Source organism: Hyla sarda, chromosome 1, assembly GCF_029499605.1.
Source record: "Hyla sarda isolate aHylSar1 chromosome 1, aHylSar1.hap1, whole genome shotgun sequence".
In the NCBI taxonomy this organism is placed as follows: Eukaryota; Metazoa; Chordata; class Amphibia; order Anura; family Hylidae; genus Hyla; species Hyla sarda.
Genome location: NC_079189.1, coordinates 39,382,354 through 39,396,578, shown reverse-complemented (window position 1 = coordinate 39,396,578; position 14,225 = coordinate 39,382,354). Strand labels below are relative to the sequence as shown.

Sequence of the window (14,225 nt, the reverse complement as noted above, 5' to 3'; positions counted from 1 at the left end):
ACTTTCTTGAACTTGCGCAGGACTTGGCACTTTACTGTACACAGAAGATGATTGATGCTGTAGAGGTTCCTCCTCCTTGAGTACGTTGGTGGAGGCATCAGGAGCAGACCATTTCTGCCTCAGGTTGAAAGGATCCGATTCCCAATCTATAGACGGAAAGTATTTGAAGGGAAGCTGTGTTGGGGCTGTTGGTCTTGTGACCGCTGCAGTCCATTCTCCACACAGGCTCTGGACGGGGGTGTACTCCACAATTTCACCCACCTCCAAGGAGTAGAACTTTTTATGGAGATATGGCCTCTGTACTGCTCGCCGGTTTACGAGGATGGTTTGCCCTGTGTGGCAATCTAGGAGTGTCCCATAACCTCTGACCTTGTCGAACTTGGCCACAGTTGCTCTTCGCCGTTCTAGAGGCTCCTCCCCTTCTCGGGGATGGTCCCATTTGCGGATGAATAAAGCTTCCATTTTTTTAGTATTCTCCTGGTAGCGAATTATTTCCTCAGGAGGCAAATGCACATGCTTAGGGGCGTACAGTTCTCTCTGTTGGGCCTTTAATCTGTCCATTAGTTCAGCCAGCTCGGCTTCTTGACGGGCCCTTTCCCTCTATGTGCAGTTGGAATTGGTGGGAGTGGCTTCCCAGGTATAGGTTGAAGAACCGCGTGCATATACTCAATGAGTCCCAGCTCGTCCCCTAAGATCCACTGGGGCAATTCTGGTGAGCATGGTCGTGCACTTGGCAAAGTAGATAGAGGTATTTTAGCTTCAGGGCTGGAGGAGGAAGAATAGGCCGCCTCTGGGGGGGTACTCACTGCAGACTCCTCCGATGGGATCTCAGCCCACGAGCCCCAAGTTCTGTGGTGAGGGGACAGTCTCACCGGCGATGCACCTCCAGGTGTCCCTGCGCTCGTCGTCATCACCATGCAGTGGGGGAAGAGTGCAGGCCCCCTATTCATCTAATGACAACCGCTGCAGACGGTCAGCAAGTTCTTGGAAAAGTCGGCCTGCGACTGCCACAACTTTCCGCTGTTCCGGCGCCATTTTCCCATCTTCACCACGTGGAATGCTGCTCTCCGCCTTGTCTGTACTCTCCGGCTCCCTGTGCAGACTGAAGAGGTCGCTGTGCGTGGCGTCTTTTATAGTGGGCTTCCCCAAAATGGCGGCCGGCAGGAAGGACCTCATCGGTGCAGCCCCGACTTCCGGTCCCTCCAGAGACGACTCCTGTATCTCCAAGTTCCCTTTTGGCTGCGATACAGCAACTTGGCAGCCACGCCCAGGGGCTTCTTCGCGTGCTTTTCCGGCAGCAGTTTAGCTCCGCCTGTGCTGACCGGACCAGAGGATCGCAGCATGAACTCATTGCGCAGTTTACATTGCATCTTAGTTGCAGATAACTTTTCGTCTCCCCCCCTTACTTTTCTCGTGGCCCCTTTGTATGGCGCACGGACACCGCTCCCGTACACAACAAAACGGTTCACAGCACATAAATAAAGTTCGTTACTTGGGGGGGAGTAAACCTTCACTAGTGGCAACAGTAGTAGGCACACACCCGAATCTTGTTCGTGCGACGCCAAAAAGGCTTTGTGGTGGGGCCTTGGGGGTGTAGTGTGGTTGGGGGGTTGCTTTGGTATATGAGAGGTTAATTTAACCCCTGTCACTCGTGACGCCAGGGTGAGGGTTAATACGTTGAGGTAAATCTTCGGCCTATCGCCACCCTTCCTATAAACGATAGGTGCATGCTTAAAGGAATGAAGGTCCACAATAGGGATGAACTTTAACTTGTATAAACTTTACTGAGGTACTTGCGGTACATCCAATTAACAGCAACAGTCTTAGCAATACAGTCTCTATGTAGTGCGGCAGTGATTGACAGATGCTGCGGACCATTGACTTATCCAAAGGACTAGTAGAATTAGGAATGATGCAGAGATCCGTCCGGATTTAGGGGTCTGTTTAGGTCCGGTGATCTTGCAGACTTAACAGGGATTGAGATAACTCACAGTTTTGTACGATGGCCGTTGCCGCAAGGCTTGGGCCTGGTCACTGCTGACGACAGCTGCGCAGATCCTCCTCTATCAGCAGCCCACAAGGAAAGTGAGCGAGTAATGGCCGCCACTACCTTATATGGGCAGGGCCGTTTTGGATTGGTCCGTGTCAGAACTCATTGCTCTAGACCCTCGGACTCATTTTTATAAAGCCAATGTTGCATAACTATATCAGTCCATGGCCCACACACAATCTGATCTGGTCGGATAACTTTCCACCCCTCTGCTGTGTCCTCAACTTACAGTCCTTACTTCACTATACCTTGTATATTTGTGCTTGGCTGCTTTTCCACTTTGAAAAAATTACCACTAGGGGTCTCCCTACCAGTCCTTTTCTTTTTTTTTTTTTTTATAGATTTCAGACTCATGCAGGAGTCCTAAATCTCAGACCGCTGTCGGAACACAGACAAACTCAGCACTGCTCCCTGCCAGGGAGTAGTGTGGAGCTTGTCTGTGTCCCGGCTGCAGTCTGAGATTTAGGACTCCTACATGAGTCTGAAATCTAAAAAGGACTGGTAGGGAGACCCCTAGTGGTCATTTTTTCAAAGTGGAAAATTTAATGGAAAGGCATATTTTTTAATAACATGCTATTGGAAAGTTATTCTGCATACATTAATCTATAATATATCAAAAGTTTTTTTGATGAAAGGTACCCTTTAAGAGTGAAAAGCAGTGTAAACCGGGTGACCCTGCCTGCCCAATGGGAACCTCTAAATTCGTTAGTATATAGTGTAGTGGGGAAGGATTTAGTGCAAGTCACTGGTGTGTGCTGAGCTCCAGTGTGGAAAGGAGGTGAAGTTGTGTGTGGAGAAATCCTGGGGGAAGCCTAAGAAAATCTCTTCTTAAGTCAACCCAGCCATTCGCAAGTGTTCCCCCTGTACAACAGAAAGTCAAGCCCTGGTGGTGAAGGTAAATGGATCTTGTCAGAACCCTAGCCGGCTTGGAGAATCTACAGTCTCTAATCTCAAGTCAGTATTAATCACGTGGGTGAAAAGCACCATAAGTTCCAGCAAGGCAACAGGGCTCCTAAAGGGTTACACTGCAACTCTTCCACTCCATACTGTCTGTGTAATACCATTTGCAGCCTGCTCAGTAAAAGTTATACATAACGCAACGTTGGTGAGTTTCTTTGCTCCCTGTGTCTGGCCCAGGAGAAGCTGTCTCCACCTCAGACTGTGTGTAGGCTAACGGTTTCCTGGCGTCACAAAGTCGTAAGAAATCCTTGCACCCCCGTGTCACCACAGTAGAACCTAGAAACATTGCACAATATTGTGTGTTTTTGTATAGTATTCGACATAAAAGCACTTGTTTGACATGTTCAAAGGTATGTCTACATAAAAGAAATAAATAAAAGAGAACATATTTTACAATTCCTACCTTTAAAAAGTATTCACATAATGAAAAAAAAGGAAAAGGTGAAAAATTTGCTGTTTAAAAGTGAAATCTATTATAAAGCATCCATTAGGCTTGGTCAGCATTTTTAATAGGACGGACACAGAGGAAAGCTATAATGTAAAAATGTGTTGTTGGACCCACTCACGGTTTTGGCAAAATGTTTTGATAAAAGTACTTTACGTGAACCGAGCCCAATGGGGGTGTTTCAGCTAAAGACATTAACAGATCATTTTAATTTTTGTGTCTTCGTTTTTAAGGTCTTGTGTAGAGTTAGTCAAGTTAGACTTGTACTATAATACACCTGCTTATGTACAGGAATATAACTTCTATAATACTGCCTCCTATGTACAATAATATAACTACTAATATACTGCTCCTATGTACAAGAATATATCTACAAAAATACTATCTCATATGTACAAGAATATAACTACTATAATACTGCTCCCATGTAAAATAATATAACTACTATAATACTGCTCCTATGTACAAGAATATAACTACTATAATACTGCTCCTATATACAAGAATATAACTACTATAATACTGCTCCTATGTACAAGAATATAACTACTATAATAGTGTCCCTATGTTCAAGAAAAGAGCTACCATAATACTGCTTCTATGTACAAGAATATAACTACTATAATACTGCTCCTATGTACAAGAATATAACTACTATAATACTGCATCCTATGTACAAGAAAATAACTACTATAATACTGCCTCCTATGTATGAAAATAAAACTACTATAATACTCCCCTGTATATACAAGAAAATAACTTCTATAATACTACCTCCTATGTACAAGAATATAACTACTATAATACTGCATCCTATGTACAAGAAAATAACTACTATAATACTAACTACTATAATACTATATTCTATGTACAAGAATATAACCACTATAATACTGCTCCCTATGCATAAGAATATATCTACTATAATACTGCCTCCTATGTATGAAAATAAAACTACTATATTACTGCCCTGTATATACAAGAATATAACTACTATAATACTGCCTCCTATGTAAAAGAATATAACTACTATAATACTATATCCTATAAGCAAAAATATGGACTTTTTTGTACTTTATTTATATGTATTTGAAGCATTACTACTAGAAATAGCAATGGCAATTTCTGCATGTGATATCATAAAGTATAGAGTCATTTTTTTCATATTATAGGAGTTTATTTTTCATAGTAAAATTAATAACAGCATTCTCATCTATGCGACCTTCTTGCTTACTGCCTTGTAGACAATGTCTTTCACAGTCATGACCTGAGAGGTAAAAGGGAGAGATGGTAAATATTAGAAATGTAGGCATGTGATATATAGGTGTCTGCACATACTATATCATGAAATTCAATGAAGTCCATTAATTGCTGAAGAGCTGCCCGTCTATCACCCAAATTCTCTAAAAAAAATTAGCAAAAAGGATAATTAGTGCTAATGTAGCAGAGCTGAATTTTAAAACCTCTACATTTTTGCGCAGTAATAATTTAGAATAGTTTAGAACAGTGGTCTCCAAACTGAGGACCTCCAACTGTTCCAAAACTACAACTCCCATTGAGTTCCAAGAATGTAAATGCTCAAAAAAATAAAGGGAACACTAAGATAACACATCCTAGATCTGAATGAATGAACTAATCGTATGAAATACTTTCGATTTTACATAATTGAAAGTGGTGACAAAATAATTACACAAAAATTATCAATGGAAATCAAATGTATCAACCTATGGAGGTCTGGATATGGAGTCACACTCAAAATCAAAGTGGAAAACCACACTACAGGCTGATCCAACTTTATGTAATGTCCTTAAAACAAGTCAAAATGAGGCTCAGTAGTGTGTGTGGCCTCCATGTGCCCGTATGACCTCCCTACAATGCCTGGGCATGCTCCTGATGAGGTGGCGGATGGTCTCCTGAGGGATGTCCTCCCAGACCTGGATTAAAGCGTCCGACAACTCCTGGACAGTCTGTGGTGCAACGTGGTGTTGGTGGATTGAGCGAGACATGATGTCCCAGATGTGCACAATCGGATTCAGGTCTGGGGAACGGGTGGGCCAGTCCATAGCATCAATGCCTTCCTCTTGCAGGAACTGCTGACACACTCCAGCCACATGAGGTCTAGCATTGTCTTGCATTAGGAAGAACCCAGGGCCAACCGCACCAGCATATGATCTCACAAGGGGTCTGAGGATCTCATCTCGGTACCTAATGGCAGTCAGGCTACCTCTGGCAAGAAAATGCCACCACACACCATTACTGACCCACCACCAAACCAGTGAAGCTGGAGGATGTTGCAGGCAGCAGAACGTTCCCCACGGCGTCTCCAGACTGTGTCACGTCTGTCACATGTGCTCAGTGTGAACCTGCTTTCATCTGTGAAGAGCACAGGGCGCCAGTGGCAAACTTGGCAATCTTGGTGTTGTCTGGCAAATGCCAAACGTCCTGCACGGTGTTGGGCTGTAAGCACAACCCCCACCTGTGGATGTTGGGCCCTCATATCACCCTCATGGAGTCTGTTTCTGACCGTTTGAGTGGACACATGCACATTTGTTGCCTGCTGGAGGTCATTTTGAAGTTCTCTGGCAGTGCTCCTCCTTGCACTAAGGCGGATGTAACGGTCCTGCTGCTGGGTTGTTACCCTCCTACGGCCTCCTCCACATCTCCTGATGTACTGGCCTGTCTTCTGGTAGCACCTCCATGCTCAGGACACTACGCTGACAGACACAGCAAACATTCTTGCCACAGATCGTATTGATTTGCCATCCTGGATGAGTTGCACTCCCTGAGCCACTTGTGTCAGTTGTGGACTCCGTCTCATGCCACCACTAGAGTGAAAGCACCGCCAGCATTCAAAAGTGACCAAAACATCAGCCAGGAAGCATAGGAACTGAGAAGTGGTCTGTGGTCTATAATATTGCCCCTATGTACAAGAACAAAACTACTATCATACTGCCCCCTATGTACAAGAAAATAACTACTATAATACTGCTCCTATGTAAAATAATATAACTACTATAATACTGCTCCTATGTACAAGAATATAACTACTATAATAGTGTCCCTATGTACAAGAAAAGAGCTACCATAATACTGCTTCTATGTTCAAGAATAAAACTATTATAATACTGCCCCCTATGTACAAGAAAATAACTACTATAATACTGCTCCTATGAAAAATAATATAACTACTATAATACTGCTTCTATGTACAAGAATATAACTACTATAATAGTTTCCCTATGTATAAGAAAAGAGCTACTATAATACTGCCTCCTATGTACGATAATATAACTACTATAATACTACCCCCTATGTACAAGAATATAACTACTATAATACTGCTCCTATGTACAAGAATATAACTACTATAATATTTTTTCTATGTACAAGAATATAACTACTATAATACTGCTATTATATATATATATATATATATATATATATATGTGTGTGTGTGTGTGTGTGTGTGTGTAGGCCTCCATACTGCCTCTATTTGTAATTATAGGCCCCTATCCTGCCCCCATACATAGTTGTAGGCTCCTATACTGCCCCCATATATAGTTGTAGGCTCCTATACTGCCCCCATATATAGTTGTAGGCTCCTATACCTCCACATAGATATTTGTTGGCCCCCATTCTGCCCCTATATATAGTTGTAGGCCCCTATACTGCGATATATATTGTTATAGGCCTCTTCTGTACCCCCCATATAGTTGTAGGCCCCCTCCTCTAAGCCTCCATTTATAGTAATAGGTAGGCAGCCCCCACAGATATACTGCCCCCAGTGGCCCAGCCATACTACCCGGCTGCTACAGTGCTCCACTGCTCCTCTGGTCCGGGGTCCGGACCTACTGCTATGGCTGGAATATAAGACCGGAGGAGCAGTGGAGCACTGATGCTGACACTGGCAGTAGTTTAGCACCTTCTGTCATATATGTGATTTACGCATTTTGTATAAATATTCCATTACAACATTATTCATCTTTGATCTGTAGATAAAAAAAATCCTTACATTGATGAGGAGATCCCCTGAAAGTTCTGTGACGGAAGTGACGGACTTCAGTTTCCCAACCAGCTTGCCGTCCACAATATTAACCGTGCTCTAGAAGGAACAAAAGTGTCATCCAGTAGTCACACCCATCAGATAAGACTCATATAGGGACAACGTGACCCGAAAAGAAATGGTACTTCACAGCGCCACATCTGTCACGTGTGATATTACAGCTCACTCAGATGCAATACCAGACACAATCCAAGCATGGGTGTGGGGCAGTTTCTAGGAAAAAGCTGCCACTTTTTTTTCGCTATTCTGGACAATCCCTTTAAAATATGACCTTTGGGGTTCTTTACAGGAAAGTACAGGAAATGAAAAACTCTGGGCAAACCTGGCTTATATGATCATATTGGTGATATAGAGTGAACACTTAGAAGAGATGGAATGTCCAGCGCAGACAGATCGGATCAGAGCAGTTTATTGTAAAATGTACCTCAGTACAAGGACATAGTGGACACAGGTGCCGCGTTTTGGCCCACCAAATGGGCCTTAGTCATACCTAATATGACTAAGGCCCATTAGTTGGGCTGAAACGTGTCACCTGTGTCCACTATGTCCTTGTACTGAGATACATTTTACAATAAACTGCTCTGATCCGATCTGTCTGCGCTGGACATTCCATTTCTTCTTACTACATACATCAGGCGTAGCCCACTCCAGTCCGGGCGCTTCGGGCTTTGAGGGAGAGAGCTGGGACTCTGTTTCTACTATTACATAAAGTGAACACTTTACCATGTTGCCAAACTAACTCAGAGTGAATGGGGAGCGCAGGATTTGGGATTTTGGCGTAACCCCTTTTGGATATTTTACGGGACAGCTATAAATTAATTATTAGATACAAAAGAAGTGTCCAAGTGATGACTAACATACAATCTATATATGTATAAAACTCAGCATGTATGTATGTATGTATGTTTGTATGTATGTGTGTATGTATATATGTATGTATGTGTGTATGTATATATGTATGTATGTATGTTTGTATGTACGTATGTTTGTATGTATGTATATATGTATGTATGTGTGTATGTATGTTTGTGTGTATGTATATATGTATGTATGTATGTTTGTATGTACGTATGTTTGTATGTATGTATATATGTATGTATGTATATATGTATGTATGTTTGTGTGTATGTATGTTTGTGTGTATGTATATATGTATGTATGTACGTATGTTTGTGTGTATGTATGTTTGTGTGTATGTATGTTTGTGTGTATGTATGTTTGTGTGTATGTATGTTTGTGTGTATGTATGTTTGTGTGTATGTATGTATGTTTGTGTGTATGTTTGTGTGTATGTATGTTTGTGTGTATGTTCCAGCATAACTTCAAAATGGCTGGAGATATTTTGATAACATTTGCTAAACAGTTACTTACATTATATGTCAACTAAAATATGGTAGAGTTCATTATAGTAGAGTTTAAAGAGTAGCTCCCACCATCCTTTTTTCTTTCTTTCTGTCCCTGCCTATTGCCCATCTATCCCTAACCCCCTCCCTGCCTTTAAATTATTTACTATATTAAAAAAAATGCCTTTTTGTCTGCCTGGTAGTGTGCTCACTTACCAGGCAGACTTCCCCAGCAGGCGCGACGTCACTGATGCCTGCTGGGGCCGACTTCCGCCCTTAGTTCACCTATACAGGGTGCCTCCAGCTGTTTCACCACTACAACTCCCAGCTTGCCCAGTGTGTTACGGCGATGGTCGCAGCTGCCGCACATCCCGCTCCCTTGAACCCCGCCGTGCAAGCCGCCCCCCCCCCCCCTTCCTCCCTTTGGCTGCCCGAAAAAAGACTAAAGTGCAGGGTTAATTCTACCTCACACCGGAAGACCAAATCCTCCTTTAAGGCAATGATCTCCTTACCATGATTTTCTCTCCAGTAAGTGTATTAAATTCTGTCTCTTCCCCGATGTTGAATTCATTACGCAGGACCTTGGTGCCCGTAGTCACCGTCACCACAAAGTGATTTCCATTCTGCTCGATCTGGGTTACACTCTTCATATCTTTTCCAATCTGAATTAAATCATCCGTAATACCTGGAACTAAGAACATTAAAAATCAATCCAAAGGCTCCACAAGGTCCCAGGAAACCTTCAAGGAATTTGTGGACTCTCCAGAGGTGACAGAACCTTTACCATGTTCTTGCTGAGCCCAAGAGAGAACATATTGTAGGCATTCATAGGGATTCATGGAAACTCCAACTAAGTATCCTTACTTTCCAAAATAGAAGAAATATGGTTGGTGCCGTATGTGTTAGGAGGTCTGAAAGAGTCTCCATAGACCAGTGTTTCCCAACCGGGGTGCCTCCCGCTGTTGCAAAACTACAACTCCCAGCATGCCCGGACAGCCTTTGGCTGTCCGGGCATGCTGGGAGTTGTAGTTTTGCAACAGCTCAAGGCGCCCTGCTTGGGAAACACAGTGCCATAGACTCACAAGGTAACTTTTAGGGTATCTGTACTTTATAGAGGGTCATTGAAGTAAGATAATCATATACTCACTGAAGCCCTCAGACAACATATATGGTGGGATGACAGTGGAGCTCTATACAGATCATCACATCATGCTTAGCACTATAAGTATCAGGAGGATCTTAACTTCTACACTAACCCCTATCAGATGGTCTTTAAAGGGGAACTCCGGTGGAAAACATAATTTTTTTTTAAATCAACTGGTGACAGAAAGTTAAACAGATTTGTAAATTACTTCTATTAAAAAATCTTCACCCTTCCAGGACTTTTTAGCAGGTGTATGCTACAGAAGAAATTCTTTTCTTTTTGAATTTCTTTTTTGTCTTGTCCACAGTGCTCTCTGCTGATGCCTGATGCCCGTATCAGGAACTGTCCAGAGCAGGAGAAAATCCCCATTGCAAACCTATGCTCCTCTGGACAGTACCTTATACACACAGAGGTGTCAGCAGAGAGCACTGTGGACAAGACAAAAAAGAAATTCAAAAAGAAAAGAATTTCCTCTGTAGCATACAGCTGCTTAAATGTCCTGGAAGGGTAAAGATTTTTTTAAAGGGGTTCTCCGGTGCTTAAACATCTTATCCCCTATCCAAAGGATAGGGTATAAGATGCCTGATCGCGGGAGTCCCGCCGCTGGGGCCCCCCGGGATCATGCACGCGGCACCCTGTTTGTAATCAGTCCCCGGAGCGTGTTCGCTCCGGGACTGATTACTGGCGACTAAAGGGCGGGCGGCGTGTGACGTCACGCTCCGCCCCTCAATGCAAGCCTACGGGAGGGGGCGTGATAGCTGTCACGCCCCCTCCCGTAGGCTTGCGTTGCGGGGTGGAACGGGCGGAGCAAGATCACGGGGGTCCCCAGCGGCGGGACTCCTGCGATCAGGCATCTTATACCCTATCCTTTGGATAGGGGATAAGATGTTTAAGCACCGGAGAACCCCTTAACAGAAGTAATTTACAAATCTGTTTAACTTTCTGGCACCAGTTGATTTAAAAAGAAAATGTTTTCTACCGGAGTACCCCTTTAAGTCTATCTATCTATCTAATGAGTTACCCAAATAAAACAGCTCTTGCAGATATACTTACCAGGTAAACCAATGTTTCCCAACCTGCTGCTTTCTTTCCAGCTTTTGCCAAACTACAATGTCCATCGTGTCCTGTCAGGGTATGATGGGAGTTGTAGTTTGGCAACAGCTGGAGAGCTGCCGGTTCAGGAACATATAGGGGAACAGTATGTTGCGAATGCTACTAATATTCCAGCAATATACATCAATCCAGAGGTATTTTTTATGACTTTTATACAATTTTAGGACACAAAATAACTATTATAATTAGATATATAATGTTATAATTGGCCATTAAATCAGAGAAATGATTTACTTACCTTTTGCACCCTGCATCCTGGTCTAAGGCTAGTGATATCACTGAATGTGCACTCGGCTACTGAGGATCTTGGGTAAAGGAAGCTCTGGTCCTGGCTGCCTAAGCTTTAATACTCCCTTAGGGTGCGTTCACACGTAGTACGAGTATTTGCTGCTGCAGATTTTGCTGCCCATTGACTTCAATGGGAAGCAAAATCTGCTAAAGCAAATCTGCAGCAGAAAATACGCATGTGCTAACGCACCCTAAGGTTACGTTCACACAAGCGGAACCACAGCTTATTTTACGCTGCAGATTCGCCACTGAAGGACCCCTGCATGGTGGCTTTACATGTGCCTGCTTGGAGTGGCAATACGCCGCTACGAGAAGATACACTGTGACGTGCAAGTCGCAGCGCGCATGTGCAGTATACTCGCACATCGCGGCATCTCTCAGCCTAGCTCATGGAGCATGGGGTGTGGCCATGATGTGTGCAGTACACTGCGTATGCGCGACAACTCGCACATCGCAGTGTGTCTGCTCGTAATGGCGTATTGTCGCTCCAAACAAGCACATGTAAAGGCACCATACAGTGGTCCTTCAGCAGCGGATCTGTAGCGTAAAATATGCTGTGGGTCCGCTCCTGTGAACGTACCCTTAGGGTACGTTCCCACTTGTCGTATATGCAGTGTACGCTGCGTAAAATCTGCAGCAGCAGCGGGAAATATGCTGCTTATTCCTGGCTCACCATACACACAAGGCTTTCTGGCGGCAGCCCTATGTGTGCAGTGAGTTTTGGCGGCGGGGCTGTGTGCCGGTGTGAGTGTGTTGCACGGCTCTGCCTCCAAAACTCACTACACACATAGGGCTGCTGCCGGAAAGCCTTGTGTGTATGGTGAGCGAGGGATACGCAGCGTATTTCCCGCTGCTGCTGCAGATTTTGTGCAGCATGAAATAAGCTGCGTGTATGCCAGGTGGGAACATACCCTCAGGTGCGTTCACACCTGCGTATTTTCTGCTGCAGATTTGCATCAGCAGATTGTGCCTCCCATTGAAGTAAATGGGCAGTAAAATCTGCACCAGCAAATACGCAGCAGATCTGCAGCAGAAATATGTGAACGTACCCTTATTGACCAACCTCTTCACCTCTAAATTCCATTCTCCTTCTCCATTTCATCCAATGTCCTTGTCACTTACCAATCTCTTTCATGAAAGCCTCAAAATTTTCATGGGACTGCAGCTCATAGGTTCCAGCGAAAGACATTCTGGGGAAAGCTCCTTAGCTACAAAGCAAGTGTAAGAGAGAGAGAGATAGAATGCAGGAGAGCTGGAGCAGACCGGGAGCTTAAATGTATTTATTTATCAGAGTGATGTCATCGCCGCCTATATAACTCCGTTCAAACATTAACTTTTGTCATGCAGAGAAATGGCCATGCTGACCACAATGTAATAGCTACTAGTGATAAGAAGCACTACAAAGCCAACCCTATAAGGAGGTAAAAAAAATCTTCTGGCTTTATAAGGAGATAGAGGTAAAGGCCAGAGTCTTACAAGACATCATTGTGCGGTGTGGTACATAGTGTGGCCATTTATATATCTATTATCACTGTTTTTTCACTTCTCGATACATCAAACCACAACAACTATATGAGCTTGTTAAAAAGTACCTGTCACCAAATAAACTTTTCTAAAATAACTCAGGCTATGTTCCCTAACTACTTTTAACACCCCTCCAACCCTTAAAAAATAATTTAGAGCTTTAAAAAGCTCTGTATCTTACCTTTCTTCTTGCTCACTTGCTTGACGTGATCCGTTGCCCCTAGCAAAGCTTTCACCACAGGCTCAGTCCTGCTCTTGTACTCCACAGCTGGGCTTGTCTGACTTGCAACATGCAGGGTGGGTTGCTCCTAGCAACAACTTTACTGCAACTCGACCGTTGGTTGCTCTTAGCAACATGCTGCCCGCATCCTCCACCATTTGTAAGGATTTCTCCCCTGGGATAGCTCTGGGATCATCCTTGACACCGCCACAGGACATGTTTCCACTTCAATAAACTGGCAAACAACAACTTTATTAGACAGGTTGCAGGATAAATAAAAACATAACACAGGAACAAAACAATACCCTAGACCGTCCAGTCACTAACTAAACAATCCAGCATGCCCTGACTGGTGGGCTTTTCCAGGCCAGTTAAACTTATGTATAAAATTTTGTAGCCTTTGGTGCCCTGATTCCAATGCTGTTTTTATTTTGTTGCTCTACCTTTCCATTCCTGAGATAGGGAATTATTTCAAAAAGGCATATGAATACTAAACTCTGGGGGGAGTGAATCTGAATCACACCTGTCAGCCTGAATCCTGCCTTCTCAGCCTCATATTCAACCAACCCCCCCCTCCCCCCCAAGTCTGCATCATGCCCCCTCAACCCCTGAGCCTAGTATTCACACCCATTTTTTAAATTAAATGTCCGGCAGGTCTTTTCTTTTTTGTGTGCTGTCTGATCCAGATGAAGCAGTCGATCCACACCCTGGCAGTGCATGACGTTGCATGGTTAATTTTTACTCCTGCGAGTATACTGTATATTAGAATCAGAGGCTATAAAATGGTAAACAACACTAAGGCGGAGATTTATAAAAACCTGTCCAAAGGAAAAGTTACCCATAGCAACCAATCAGATTGCTTCTTTCATTTTTGAAAAGGCCTCTGAAATATGAAAGAAGTGATCTGATTGGTTACTATGTGCAACTCAGCAACTTTTCCTCTGGACACATTTTGATAAATCTCCTCCAAAGAACTTGAAAAAAAATTCTAATTTAGAGGTTGAAAGTAGATGGATTTACATAACTTCATCAATCTATTGTACTGAAGGAACATATTTCTACAAGCACAATAAAC

General features: G+C 43.5%; 1 protein-coding gene across 3 annotated transcripts; it reads right to left on the bottom strand.

Annotated features, from left to right (window-relative positions):
• Positions 1 to 4,615: 4,615 nt before the first annotated feature.
• Positions 4,616 to 13,667, bottom strand: LOC130340442 (fatty acid-binding protein 1, liver-like). Of its 3 annotated transcripts, none has more exons than XM_056554192.1 (5): positions 13,112 to 13,667; positions 12,529 to 12,614; positions 9,374 to 9,552; positions 7,468 to 7,557; positions 4,616 to 4,722 (listed from the first exon to the last, which is right to left on the bottom strand). In XM_056554192.1, exons 2-5 carry the CDS (start codon positions 12,593 to 12,595, stop codon positions 4,669 to 4,671), a joined length of 390 nt encoding a protein of 129 aa, XP_056410167.1. In that variant the 5' UTR covers positions 12,596 to 12,614; positions 13,112 to 13,667; the 3' UTR covers positions 4,616 to 4,668. The 3 variants fall into 3 exon arrangements, with proteins under 3 accessions (XP_056410167.1, XP_056410184.1, XP_056410186.1); XM_056554209.1 differs by having other exon boundaries at positions 13,128 to 13,667; XM_056554211.1 differs by lacking the exons at positions 12,529 to 12,614; positions 13,112 to 13,667 and adding an exon at positions 11,357 to 11,395.
• Positions 13,668 to 14,225: the final 558 nt, after the last annotated feature.